Below are 14,294 nucleotides of genomic sequence, written 5' to 3'. Positions count from 1 at the left end.
CAAAGAGAATTTATGAGCTTGATGGAGGAAACACTTGATTAAATTTTACAGCCTGCAGTGTACAAGAGCCAAGATTAGATTATCGTAATTGGCCCATCTGATCTTAAAATCCATGAAATGCTGCAAAATGTGTATCCAAGTTAGAGTATGGCATTGGGAAAGTGCTCCCGTGTGCTCAGGCCCTGTGCTCGTTCCATGCCCAGTAAGAACTGCATTGCAGAAAACCAGCATAAGCAAACAAATGCTGTGTATTTCTGACAGTGCACAGCTTCAGATAAAACAATAAAAGGCCAAAATCTATATTCCTGCCTTATACAATTGATCCGCAACAAATGCAGAACTGAAAATGACAGGAAAAAATACTGAGGAAAGTGCCCAAAATACTCAGTCAAGTCCCTTTTATTTTGAGCATTTGCTTCCTGAACTCAAACAGGATCATACCAAGACAGTCACCACTTTGAGTGTCAGTCCTTGTAAGTCATTGCCCAGACGTCGTTCTTGTAGACTACCATTCAGTCCTTTCTCAGAGTCCCACGTTGCCAACTAGAACAGAAAGTACAGTGAGACTGAAGGACTATTAGGCAGAAATCTTTCAGTATTTACACAAATATTTAACAGTCACTTGGACCAAATATGGAACTGATACAGAGACGATTAAAAAAGTGTGTGTTTTTTTAATGTAGAATCAGAATTAGTGAGATTTGGTGAACGGACATAAATAAGTACCTTGCCTGAATGCATTTTCATCAATGTCCATAACACAGCTACTCTATTAGCAGTATTTGCCATATTATTTCACTTATCTCACTCTGATATGGCATTTCTCACCAGTAAGTTTATATTACCTGGCAGCCCTCAGGATTATCTGTGGTCTCACTATCCCACATTTCCCTCTCTGCTCAGATCCCCTCCTATTTTCAAATAATTCCCTGCTGCTTATCAAAGACTGACCCTTTTTCCTGCTGCATAACACTCTTGTTCACTGATCGTCATAAATTCTTGACATAGATTCTATGGCATCAAACTGCCTCCTCTCCTCTCTTGGACTTTCTTCAGATCCTATCTGAAGTCCTATTTTCTCTCTTCTTGTCCTACTTCTACCTCATCAGTAAAACAATGACAGCCTCTCAAGTTGTCAGGGTCCTGATGATCAAATATCTCCTATGTACCAGTACTTCATGCATCTGTTAGATGTACCCAGATGCATGTTTTCAGGATATCTCCCTGGAACATCGCATCTAAATATTTTATTTTTCAATTAAATGTATGGCTTTTAAAATCAATTTTACAGCATTCTTCTGAAGAGAAATGCAGTAAAATTCAATAAAATAGGTTCAATAGGAAAGTCAGTCTTTAGTGACCTTCGGATTTTCAAGCTAAATACGCTTTTCAGCAGCAGCAGTAGCAGTCAGACACCACTTTTGTCTTCAAACAGAACCCACAGTGTTATTTTGTTCAGAAGAGTCATAAATAGTATCAAGTAGAAACTGTTTCCTTCCTTGTTTCAGCTCTACTACACCAATACTATGCTTACATATGTGGAAGCAGTGTTGTTAGCTGAAGGCATGCCCTGTAGAAATTCAACATAGTCCAAGATCTGTGAAATGTGGCTTCTTCCTGCCAGAAGCTAATTTTCGTGTAACAAGTCAAAACCTTCTTGAAAAGAACTTATTTCATTCCAAATGCCTATGGCTAGATGTCCTACATGATTTATTTCTATGACTTCAGCTTTATCCTTAAGCCTCAAAAATCAAACCAACAAATAAAATGTGGTGGGAGAAATCTGTAGAGTTTTATTTTTGTTTTGATGCACTAAACTAATAAACAGGGAACTAGAAAAGATCAGGACATTCAGTGAATATTCAGCTATCACAACTGGTGCAAATTATTTTATAGTCACTGAATCTTCAAAGTTGAGACACAGGAGAGGAGACGATTAAGCTATATCTCCTTTTATCCAGCTGACCTGGAAGATGGAGGAGGAGAATGACTGAATAATATTCAGCTTCCTAATGTCACTCCTGAAAGCTGAATATCTCTGATTGAGAACTCTCCCTCTGTGATGCCAGTTTGGAGTGACAGGAGAGCTTCCACACGTAAAAGTGTCTGCAGCAATACAGGTAGATACCTATAGCCATGGTATCTTTTAAATTCAAATGTAGATCCTTGCTCTGCAATATGTCCAGATGTTCCTTAGCTTTTGCTACAGCCAAAACTGACCTATTTGTCAACTGACATAAATCAATATGGTTCAACAGACTTCAAACACCAGTATTCGTACATGTGGTGGCTTGCACAGAAGATGATTAAATATTTATTAAAAATTGGGAAATGTAATACATTCATTTATTACTTCACCACTAGCGGACTGACATTTCAATTCCTTCTCCTACCCCTTTTCCCTTCAAAAACTCTATCTGGTTTCATATCAAGGCCTTAGGCTTCTCAAATACCCTATGTTTTGCATTCTCTGTTAACACCAAGAATTCCTAAAAGAAGCTTGAAACAAGCCAGTGCAAAACCATAAATTTATTCCTTTTATTCAGAAGGAGATAGACAAAGATTCCTTTTTTATGCAGTAGGGGCAGATGCAAGGAGGAGGAGCATATTTTAATTCAGCGCAGAACTCCATAGTGTTCTCTACGAAGGCACAAACTGTGCAGATAAAGTCAATAAATGGAACACAAGGAAAACCTTTTCCAGAAGGGACTTTTCCTGTGCATCCTTGTGCACAGAACATTTCATTTGTTCAGCAGTGAGCCAGTTTTAACTTCGACTTCTTGCAGACAGAATGTTGTTTATACGACTGATGTATTTACAGATAGGTCTACCAATTTGCGACAGCTGACCTGTCAAGATCAGTGCCCGAGAAACTAATTTCCAGCACTGCTAAACACAATGAGTACTGCTGTTATTTGATAAGGCCATTAGAGTTTCATTCTTTGTGGAACTATGTACCATATGTACCAGAAGTCTGAAGCCAAATGCTATGGCACAGCCATCAGCTGATAGGGGATAACGGGTTTTAACAAACGACTGCTTGCAGAATCAGCACTTGTAGGATCTATTTTGAAAATCAATGGTCTCTGGAACATATATTTAATAGCAGTCTGGGTGAGGCGTTTTTTTTGATTCTCAAGTTACTATCTCATGGGAGTTCAAGGTTTGAAAACAGCTACTATATTAAAGCTTTTCAACTTAAACCTTCTTCCTAGCTTCTCTTTCTGAAACAGCCATATTGCTGGGAATCTTATGGCTCTAGCCATACATCAGAAGCTCAGCCATTCAATAAAGACAAACCAGAGGAAACAATTCTGAAATTCAGACAAAAAGGTAATTTGTTGGAATATTCTGACTCAGGACATGCTTCTGAACTTTATCAATGTTTACTAGGTTTTCAACCAGAACTGCAAGGAAAAGCTTGGAGAGAGAAAGTCGCAATTTTAGTATTGTTTTCAACCTCCACAAACAATGTGTAGCTCCAAGGAAGCATACACAACACACAAGCAAAACAGTTATATGGCCACACAACCTGGGAACGTCAAATGATAAAGGATGTTATCCAAAGTATGCGTCATGAACCTGCTGTTCAGGATTTTGTCTTGAAAGGTACTGACATCTGTCAAGATCTCCAAAGAAAACTTGATATCAACGTAACTTTGGGGATTCTGAGTCCCCATCGATAAATTAGAAGCCAAATTCTACAAAGGAGTTTCATGACTTTGTTAATGATGCAGCTGCTGGCTGCCCAACACTTACTTGAGTGATTAGTTTCCCAGGGGAAATCATATTGGGATGTCATGGTAAACGCAAACCAGAGAATATCAGAAACAACTCCACAGAAATGTGAAGACCCTCATCATCAGCACAACGAGCTAGACAATCCTTCTGTTTAAATAAATGGAGGCCTCATGCGTTAAACACTGATTTACAAGGTTTACTACCTCCTGTGAACTTGATCAATTAGATTGAGAGTCTACGTGCCACTTCCTTTAGGAGATGAAACTGATGATAATCTCAGTTATTTGATATACATCTCTTCATCAGCAAGGTCTGCATGTTCATGCTGCTCTACTACACAGCAATTACTTATTGCTTCAATCAGGAACTTGAATTTAGTTTTCCTAACTCTGCTGTGAACACTCACACCACTGGACCACAGCAAATGCCTGTCTTGGGCACAAACAAATGGAGATGAAAATAATCCCAAACTACTAATAAATACAGTTCAAAACTGACACTAGCATAAAAACTGAACATTTAATATTTATATCACAACAGTGAATAAGATCATCTACATTATTACATTTATGATGCAGTAGTTTCTGCCCAAATAACGCATGTCACTGCTGTCTAACACCATTTTAAGTATAATGCCATCCTAAACATGATCTACTTTTCAGGGAAAATGGGATTCCCATAAGAAATAAAACAAGATAATTTTCAGCAGATGTACAGTAATGTTTGAAAGGGCTACAATCAGTCCAGAGCGTGCATCTTCTCTCTTACCAAAACCTGGAAACTTTTATCTGGTAACTCCTTTGGAGCTAAGGTTACACTATCCAAACAAATTAAATTTGGGAACCCCTGCCTTCAATCCTGAAAAACTTCTAATAGACAAGAAATGGAAGAGAGGGTGTGCGGCAGGCAGTTCTCATGCTATAAAAGAAGGACACCTGTATCAATCCAGACCACATTTTCTCTGAATATGAGAGTTGTTCTGTGCATGGAGTTAGATAAATTAATCTATGACACTCACAATCTGATAATGCTTTTAGATTAAAGTTGAACTGAAATGGATTTTACTTTGATGACAACTTGGTTCTTTAACTTGAAGTCAACATAGTGTATATCAAATATGACATCCTTGTACCATGTATGCATATTTTGTACGATGGGACCTCTGACTGCCTTTGCCAGTCTTGCAATATGGCTAAAACCTTATTGAAACATTTATCATTATAAAATCAGATTTTAAGCAAACATGATCATCAAAAAACCCCAAACAAAATCTAAACAAGAAAATGAATGTTTATAGGAGACAAACATGAAATAAGGCAGTGGCGTATTAAATAAACGGAGCAAATTAGACACTTCAGTGTTGCAGGTCTAAGGAATAAAAGGAAATCCATTGTAAAGTAAATATCTACATTTAAGCCCAGGATTTTTTTTAATTTTTTTTAATGCAGTATATCAGTAATCTAGGCAATTTGCTGTCATTCAATATCATTCACAGCAAGGTATTAGTAGGATTCACACTTTGGATTATGTGTCATTCTTAAGGAATTGACAGATTCCCTGAAATATCATTTCCTTTTTTATGACTGGAGTTGTATTGAGAGACCAAAATCTCTCAATTTGAAATATGGGAGCATAATTAAGAAAAAATTAAAAAAACCATTTTAGACACTATCTGTATAATTCATAGTTACATATAAAGGGATTAGAAAGATAGAAAGGTATCCACACTCATACTTGCAAGTAAATCCAAACACTGATACAATTTATTTCTATAACAGCTACATAATTATTAGGAATATTCTAACATTTCTACTCTGAAGCATAATCTTCTAGTCATTATTAAGGATAAGATACTGGACAAAATCACCAGCTGAACTGATTTTAGCTAGATTTTGTGGTTCAGCATAACCTGACCTTGTTTGCAGTGAAATATCTGCAAGTCATCTGCGTCCAGATGTTTGTGCTATTCCAATATTCTGCATTTGTTTGTATTAAAGATGTAGCTTGCTTCCGAACATCTGCAGTCAGTTTGGAATACACATGCACCTATAGAGCCACTGAGAACTCCAAAACACATTAAAACTATGAAGTAGAGGTTTGTGAAGCAAGTCTTAAGTGGGAGAGAAACTCTCAGTCTTTTGGGTTTTAATTTTGTCACATCCCGTTCAATGCTCAAAACACTCAGTTTCTCACTACATGGCCACACAAGGATTGCATCTGCATGGTAAAAGTTCAGAGAAAGGCAGAGAAATCACGGAAAGCTGCTCTTTCCCATTCCTGATATTTGAGCTAACAGCATCATCCATCTCCTGAGACATTAAGCTTTTTAGAGGCCATGACTAGCCAATATAAAGTAAGAAAAAATGGAGAAGTAGGGAAGGGCTGACTCCTCTGTGGTTACCATGCCACTGTTCGTTGCTCAACAGGACCCTGGTTTTCTGTGCAGGACATTTATGTGACTGTTGCTGCTTTAATGGGCCTTTAAGAACTTGAGATCTTCAGGGAGAAGAATGCTGGTTTTTCTAGTTGTGGGGCTTTGAAGATTTATGGTGCTATACAAATGATGATAAAACATCTCTAGAGAATTACAGGTAGAGAAGCATTAGGCAACAAGATCTTATAACAAACAAGCCATTCTGCACAAACTTGACTTCTTTTTCAATAGTACTGCAGAACACACAGCTGAAATGAAGATGACAAGATGCTTGTATCTGAATTTCAGTTTTGTTTCATACTGGGTCTTGTGTAACCTCACCTAGGACAATTTGAATTCGTTTTCTGAATAAGAATATGACATGATTTACAGACTAACTTCTAAGCAACAATGAAGAATGATGTATCAAGATGAGGAGAGAAGTTCTGAGGTATCTTAGAGCAAGTCACTATTAAGATCTTATTTACTTAATAGCTTTTTTAATGTCTTGGAACAGGAAATAGAAAATTACTAATATTAAAATGTCCAAGATGCAAAGATAGCTCGAAACTGAGAAGCACTGCAAATATGTCAGACTAGAACAGCGAGAAAAATAATTGGGAGTGATAAGAACCTAGACATGAAATAATAATATGCATCCTACATTACTAGAAGCAAACACTTATGAAAAGCAAAAATGAGAAACAGAGTTGTTCCAAATGAAGAAACAAATGCAGAAATTAATGTTAAAATTGTATAGGGTGAAAGTGAACTGTAAATGGGTGACATAAATGTGTGATGCAAATGGTGGTGGACTCAATGATCTTGAGGGTCTCTTCCAACCAAAATGATTCTATGATTTTAGTACAGTACAGCTGCAAATGTACCAGTGTAATTTTGGACTTCGCAAGTCTGATGGCGTAGGCTGCACAGAGAGCAGTCACAACATAGCTGAGAAGAATACAAAGTCTTAATACTGTGTTTAGCATCTGTCTGAACAAGATTTAGGCGTGCTGGAAGATAATCAAGGGAGAACAGGACAACTGCTACTCAGGTGGAGGAGTCAGTTTGTACAAGAAAAGATGCAACTGTGAATATCGAAGGTAATGATGACTAAGAAATGGATAAAATAGAAATAAAACTAGATACAAGGTAACAGAATTATTGCTGCCAGCTGTAATAATCTACAGAGACCCTTTCGCATGAAATACAAACCATTTCTGAGAAACGCTTATTCATTCTCAATGCAGAATATGAAATGAGAAATAGATAAAAGGGCAGAGCTTTTCTAGGTATTTCTAAACAGAACAATTTTTCATGGGAAAGGTTTGGCACATCCAGGATATGAGGAAGTTCATATATGAAGGAAAACAAAGAACTGCCTGAGAGTTACAGATATCAAATCTGAACCAGTGTTTCACATAATGTTGGATCCTAGACAAATACGATGAAGGTATTTTTCTCATATGTAGAACAACTTCATTCAAGTCCCAGAGTGCAAGGTTTAGCCTGTGATCTCAGCAGTTTGCCACATCTCAGGTGACTGGGTTAATCACCATCTTTAAGGCTAGTATGGGGCCATGTTATCATTCACAAAGGTCAAAAGTATTGGTTTAGTCTTTGTGATGAATGGCGTAATTCCTGAATACTTGAAAGCCTCAAAGATTTTAATCTCTGACAGAAAAATCTATTCCCACTGCTGAAATGAAGCCATTCCTAGAACTTAGCCAGGGAGAAACTATGTAGAAAGTGCACAGGAGCAATTTCAGGCCCCGGTCCACAATCACTTACAATTGTGCTTTAACTTGGCAAACGCATGTAGTACCATCAAATCCTGAGAGTTACACTTACATAAAGTTAATTGAGCACAGACCTAGAATAGAAAATAAAGTACAAGAACACTGATGAAGGGATTTGAGTAGGAAAGAGAAATTGACCCAAACTGACACATCTAAGGAAACAGATACACACCACTGCTCTTCTGAGAAACACAGCGAGATAAATGGCAAATGTCTAGGATGAAGATGCTGCAACAAGACTGCCCTTGAAGAAGCATAATGCCCTTCAAACCATGTAAGGGAACTGGCTCACAATTAAGAGAGAAGAGTAGCGTTAATGGAGTCACTGTCTCATGGATAGTCCCGTGAAATTCTTGCTTAAGATTTAAGAAAACACAAATCTCCAATTGTGCGAACAAAGTGTACTTCAGCAAGAAGGTACATAATAACTAGCAGAAAATTTACACAAATTGGAAGAAAAATTCCAAATAATTCAAAGGGCTTAAGCCCAATGAAAAGTAATAAAAATTACATGTAAAAATGCAAATTAGTATCAGAATAATGTTTTTGCCATGTAAGATCGATTACAGTATTAAACCACTATAATCCAGAGAGCAATTAGAGTCTTTCTTTCCATGTCATTTACAATAATTTCTACGCAATTGATAGGGAAAACCTAAAGGGGAAAAACTACAACACCTAACCCAGAACTGTGTGGGAGTAGTTTAGGAGGAGAGAGGACTACAAGCAGAGGCCTTGGTATTTCGGTATTAATATTCTTCAGTCTCTAGAAGCCTGTGTAAAAAGTAGTTATTCAGCTCTTGCTCTACAAATTCAACTCCTCACTGCAATCAACAATTTTGACCTTACCCAGCATAACTCAGCAGGATCTTGTGCCACTATTTTTATGGTTCTTCACTGCAGAGAATATAAAATATTTTGATGCAAGTGGAAGCGGTTTCCTTTATGTTTTTCATTAGCCAAAGCTCAGTTCAATTAAGTGTAATGCCCGTATTATTAAAAGCCAACTATTTTACATATAGTGGAGCTCTACAACAAAAATGAAGATTAGACACATTATGCCTTATGCTATTAATATTAAGGAAGCTAAGTTATTCTTGTACATGCATTTGTGTATACAGCAGCTTTCTTCAGTACTGTGACTGAGGAGTTTCATGCAGAATTGAAGTTGCAGTTTTCTGTAACCCTACGACTTTTATTGACACAGTATAAGACTTCTCATACCGCTTGTAAGTGGATCAGCACCATATATTTTATATTTAGTATTGCATATACATCTCATTTAATATTATGTTGAGGGACATCAATTATGAAAATTACTTTTTTGCTGAAATAAGATATTGCTCCATTAATTGTCAGAATGAGACATTATTCTGCCAGCAAGTCAATGAAGGAGCAATGATACCAATTCAAGATTGCTTCTCTTTCCATATTGTGATAGCTGGTGAGCATTTCTGTTCTGTTAGATATCACCTAAGAAAACACCTATGTTCTGTGTCAAGCCTGAGCAAAGAGCACACAGGGCAGCAGATGTGCGTAAAGCAGGAAAAGGAGCTGACAGGACATGACAAGATAAATGTAACCTGTTAATATTCATTATATAAAAATATAAATAGGCCATCTTCAGTTCCGTTAGAATAAATTGCTTCAATTAATACTAGTCTTTCAAGAAACTGTGACTGCAGCACGTTGATGTTATTAGTGGGGGACACTGCAGCAACACAGGCACTGGAAAACATGTAGTATTAAATGAAGCAATCATAAGAGTGATGAAAACAATATCAACAAGAATATTATCCCCTGATGGCCTCTCTCTAAAGTGCAGGCAAATATCTGTCCGCAATTCTTTGCATTTCATTTCCCTAACACAAAATCAAAATGCAGCGAAAACAATTTTGAAAATAAATTCTTCTAGGATCTCGCGGGTTTTTCTCTTGTAAAGCAGGCAGGTAATCTCCACCTCTATCTGCAGTTTGGGCACTTTTCAAGGCTTTAAGATACGAACAACATGGTGTAAAGTAGCAGTGCTGATGTTGAATCAGATGGCAGTGCTGTTATAGCAAAAAAACGTATGTGCAGCATCACAATTCTTCCAGGGGTCGAATAAACTAATTGTGGGTACATAAGATTCTGCTGAATCAGGCACTTCCCAGTGGCACCATAAATTACCAGTTGATATGAGCAAGCAGGTCTCTAAGCATAATATTAAAACTGATAAGTAATCATAAATGTTAGACCAATCCAAAGATAAGGTCCAAAAGAGACATCACAAATGACTGGCTGAAAAGCCCTACAGCATGAGCTCCTTGCCACTGGGTTACCTATTCAGAAGACAAACAAGCCCTTCATCTCTCTTCTGTAGTTTTAAAAATGAACAAAATTGCTGCCCAGTGGGAGATGGTGGGTGCTGGACTCCAAGGATACCCTAAACCCTGCTGTTAAATACTGAAAGTCAGGTAGTTCAAGAGTAGCCGCTTGTGGACAAAACCGAACCAGTCCCTCGCCTTTACTCATTATGTGCAGATAAAATGGAAACAAATCAATTTCGCACAGAGAACAGATTCTTTTCAAAGCTTCCAGATGCTTTTTGGTGGGAAATTATGAGTTTTTGAGAGCAGAACTACCCTTGTTATCTGTGCAATAGTGAACTCAGCATACTGTTTTGTAAATAAATCATTGAAAAGTTGGATCTAGCAACAAATACAAATTCACGTTAATTTTCTATAGGTTCTTGTCCTGCTCTTTTTAGTATAATAACCAAATACCTCCCTGCAGTGATGTTCTGAGAATTTTACTGGGAAGCAAGAGCAAGAGAGGATTCTGCAGCTGGAAACCACATCTTTTCTAACCATTCTGCATGAGAGCTCTGCACTTATGCAATTAACTGGCACACTACAATTGGCTGGCTATGTCAAAATATCTGCTCTTTTTTTTCCCAATTCATTACTGGATTCCTTGGATATAATCTGAGCTGAATGCTTTTGACTTCTCACTACCTATTCAAGAAACACGTATGTATCTGCAGTTCTAGCAACTGAGCTTTTCATAGCCTTGCCCGTTCTATGATCATGTGGGAAAAGAGCCATGGTGTGACTTCACCAGCTGCAGACCTTCTGAAGCTTGGCCATCATGAATTCACTTTCTGATTTTGGTTGATGGCACTGAGTCATCTCAGAAAGAAAGTAAATTTCAGCCCAGTCTTTGGCATCACCCACTGAGCTAGCTCGCAATCCTGTACTGAAAAAATGCTCTTCTTTCAAACTCCAGATAGTTTTGAAAAGCTCCATAATTTTTTTCTTCCTTTTTTTTAGAAAATCTTTTTAAAAATAAAATTCTTACTAAAATTTTCAACGACAAAGTTTTGATATTCAATGTCTTCTTACATTTTCCAATAGATTGGTATAAGTTTGTTCTTTTATTTCATCTTCCTACCATTGCTATTAATCTAGTTACCTCATAATATTTTGGTGGCAGCCTTGATATAACAATAAAGGCAGTGTTCTAGAGGAAAAATATCTTATTCACATTTTAATTCAAAAGATGTGGATTTATAAAGGTAACTTAAAAAATAAATTTAAAACTTAACAAAAAGAGGTCAAAGTCCTAGATTAAATGCTGGTACTTCAACATGAACATTTAAAAATATTAATATTTTATCAGAACTGCTGTCAAGAGAAGCTAATATTCTCTGGTGACATAGGTAGGAACGATAAATGTCAAAGATGTCCTGCCAAGGAGTTTAAGTGTATTTTCACCAGATCTGGTTATCAGCACTGGAATATAAAATCATATCTATGGAACCCTGAAAAATCCTGTAATAAATTCAGAAGTTCCACTTTTATTGAACTTACTTGTACTGAACTTTCCCTTATTTTGATCTTTACAACATGATTTCATCTTTTTCCTCGTACCTCATAGAATGTGACAACACAGCATGGCTTAACAAATTGTAGACTTTTCCTTCTCAACAAAAAAAGAAAACAACTCAGAAAAAAAAAAAAAAAACAAACAAAAAAACACCCAAACTTTTCCATTTACTGTTTACAAATTTTTTGCTTAAAGTTTTTGCTCTCCTTTATTTTCCCCCCTTTCAAATAGACATTGGGAGCCTTCTCAGCTTTAAAAAAAAAATACTGGAAGTACAGAATTTCTGAAAATTTTACATAGTGACAGACAGTGCACATAAGGTATATAAGAAAGATTACAGTAATAAATACTTTTCCTCAGCTCCACAAACTAACCTGTGCCAGCAAAACTCCATCACTAGAAAGGATGTGGTAATCTGAGCAAAGTAGTCAAAGATCAGTAATTACAGGATTTAAGAAAGAGAGCTTGAACTATCTGTAATATTTAAAGACCTGCCTTTCAGATTCCTTACTATAGCTTTAAAAATAAACAGTGATCTCCAAGAAACTTTATAAGAGAGCCCTACATCATGTTTGGAAGGATTCAATAACTTAGTATGTTTATGTAATTACTCCAAAGCTCATTTAATATTGCACCTGCTGCTTTGATTTATGATGAGGAAAGCTTTCTGACAAGTTGAACCTGATCAAATTAGAAAACAAGACATGATTTATGCATGGTCCGAACTTCTCAGTGGGAGAAGACAAAGTCACAGAGAAGTGGTGACAACTCCAGCTTTGACCACCCATCTGGGCTCTGCCCTGTCCTGCAACTAAACCCTGACCTTACGGGCTGAGCCAGCCTGGGGGAAAGGCAGCAGCTCTCTGGGAATGGCCAAGTGGTCAGATCTCACATGCAGACCACCTGAGCTCAAAACATCGCAAGATTTATTCCTGCAGTGTAAATGGCTCTTGGTCATTTGTAGTCTTTCTACAATAAACAGCAAAGTATTTCTACACAGCATTGGGTCTAAAATGGGCAATGCTCTCAGAGGAATATAGATGCAGAAATATGGCAAAGAATTACCACAAACATATCCAAGGAGAAAAAAAACCCCACACATTACATTCATTACATCCCTTCCTTACTGCTTTAACCTGATATTCTTTTTGTTGCTATGGTGATGGTTATCCAGCCATTTATACATTTAAAGAAAAAATCAGTATTCCCTCTCATGAAATTCTAAGTGTGAGAAAAATCTCCTTAATGCAATATAAAGACTATTTCCTCAGTGGACCCATCAGGCATTCATTTTCCTAAGGTCTTCCGAGTCCATTTAAACTTCTCTCTTCTACAGATTTTGTGCCAATGAATTCCAAAATATAACCATACGGTCTCTGAAAATGTACTGTCTTTTATTAGTTGTAAGCCGGCTACCTGTTCATCTTATTAAGTATCCTCTAGGTTTCTGCTATGAGAAAAAAAATGAATAATTGTTCCCATTTCATCTTTTCATCTCTGTTTCATAAACACCTAGCCACACTCCCCTCTTTGTCTGCTTCCTTGTCTAAAGAATTATGGTCTCTACAGTCAGTTCATATAGAAGCAATCTGGTATCTCCAATTACCCTTTTTCCTCCTCTGTATCTCTTCTAGTTCTTTCATATATTTTTCAGAGGGAAAAAAATAAAATAAAAACTCAGACAAAACCCCAACCCTATCCAAATAATAGATTGGCCAAAAATCAGCCTGTCAAAAACTGGAAAGCTGTCTTTGGAAAGCCAAATTTCTGATACAGTATTAAATCTTTATTTTAAAATTATCTTGGAAGAGTTACCTTCAAAATCTACTTTTTCTTCAACAATGCATTTCAGCATTAAAACGCAGACAGTTGAACAAGGGAAGTGGAAAGCAAATGTGGCTTGCTAATAGAAATTGAATATATTTAGATAAGGTATACTTAGAAAATAGAAAATAAATGCTTACCTACTGTATGCACAGTAAGATGTAGAATTATTTAATGTTTATTGGAAAAAAAAACTTCAACTCAGAATAAAAAATGATAACGCTCTCCACTGTATTAGTTGAGAACTCTTCACAAAACCATTTCCTTGCATAACCAAAAAGTGGTGTACACAAAATAGAAAGCCATGAACTAACAATAATTTCTTTCCTCTTACTAGGCTCAGAGTAAAATAACTTTTTTGTTAGTATTTGGCTGCCTGCAACTCTTCATAAAGCTAAGGGGAATTTGCAGCAATTGCTGAACTTTGAGTATTTCTGTAGACTGTTTTTCCACCTGCACGAGGCACATCAGGCCTTCAGGAATGTTCCAACCGACATAGATTTTGGTTTTTTTAGTAGCTCGTGATACTTGAGTGAAAACTTGCCCATTACTGAACTAGAAATATCTGCATTAAACATATTAATGTCTGTCTCCATGGCAGATTTCAAACTGTAGCAGCTACAGAGAGGGACGAATGAATAGGTGACAAA

General features: G+C 36.8%; 1 protein-coding gene across 1 annotated transcript in view; it reads right to left on the bottom strand.

Moving 5' to 3' along the window:
- Positions 1–14,294, bottom strand: part of GRID1 (glutamate ionotropic receptor delta type subunit 1) — a 516,801-nt gene that overhangs the window by 55,136 nt on the left and 447,371 nt on the right. Inside the window, exon 9 of the mRNA XM_065639013.1 lies at positions 442–543. Within this exon, the coding sequence (XP_065495085.1) occupies positions 442–543 (102 nt within the window). The remainder of the gene's footprint in view (positions 1–441; positions 544–14,294) is intronic.

Source organism: Caloenas nicobarica, chromosome 7 (genome assembly GCF_036013445.1).
Source record: "Caloenas nicobarica isolate bCalNic1 chromosome 7, bCalNic1.hap1, whole genome shotgun sequence".
Lineage (NCBI taxonomy): Eukaryota > Metazoa > Chordata > Aves > Columbiformes > Columbidae > Caloenas > Caloenas nicobarica.
This window is presented reverse-complemented; position numbering and strand designations above follow the sequence as displayed.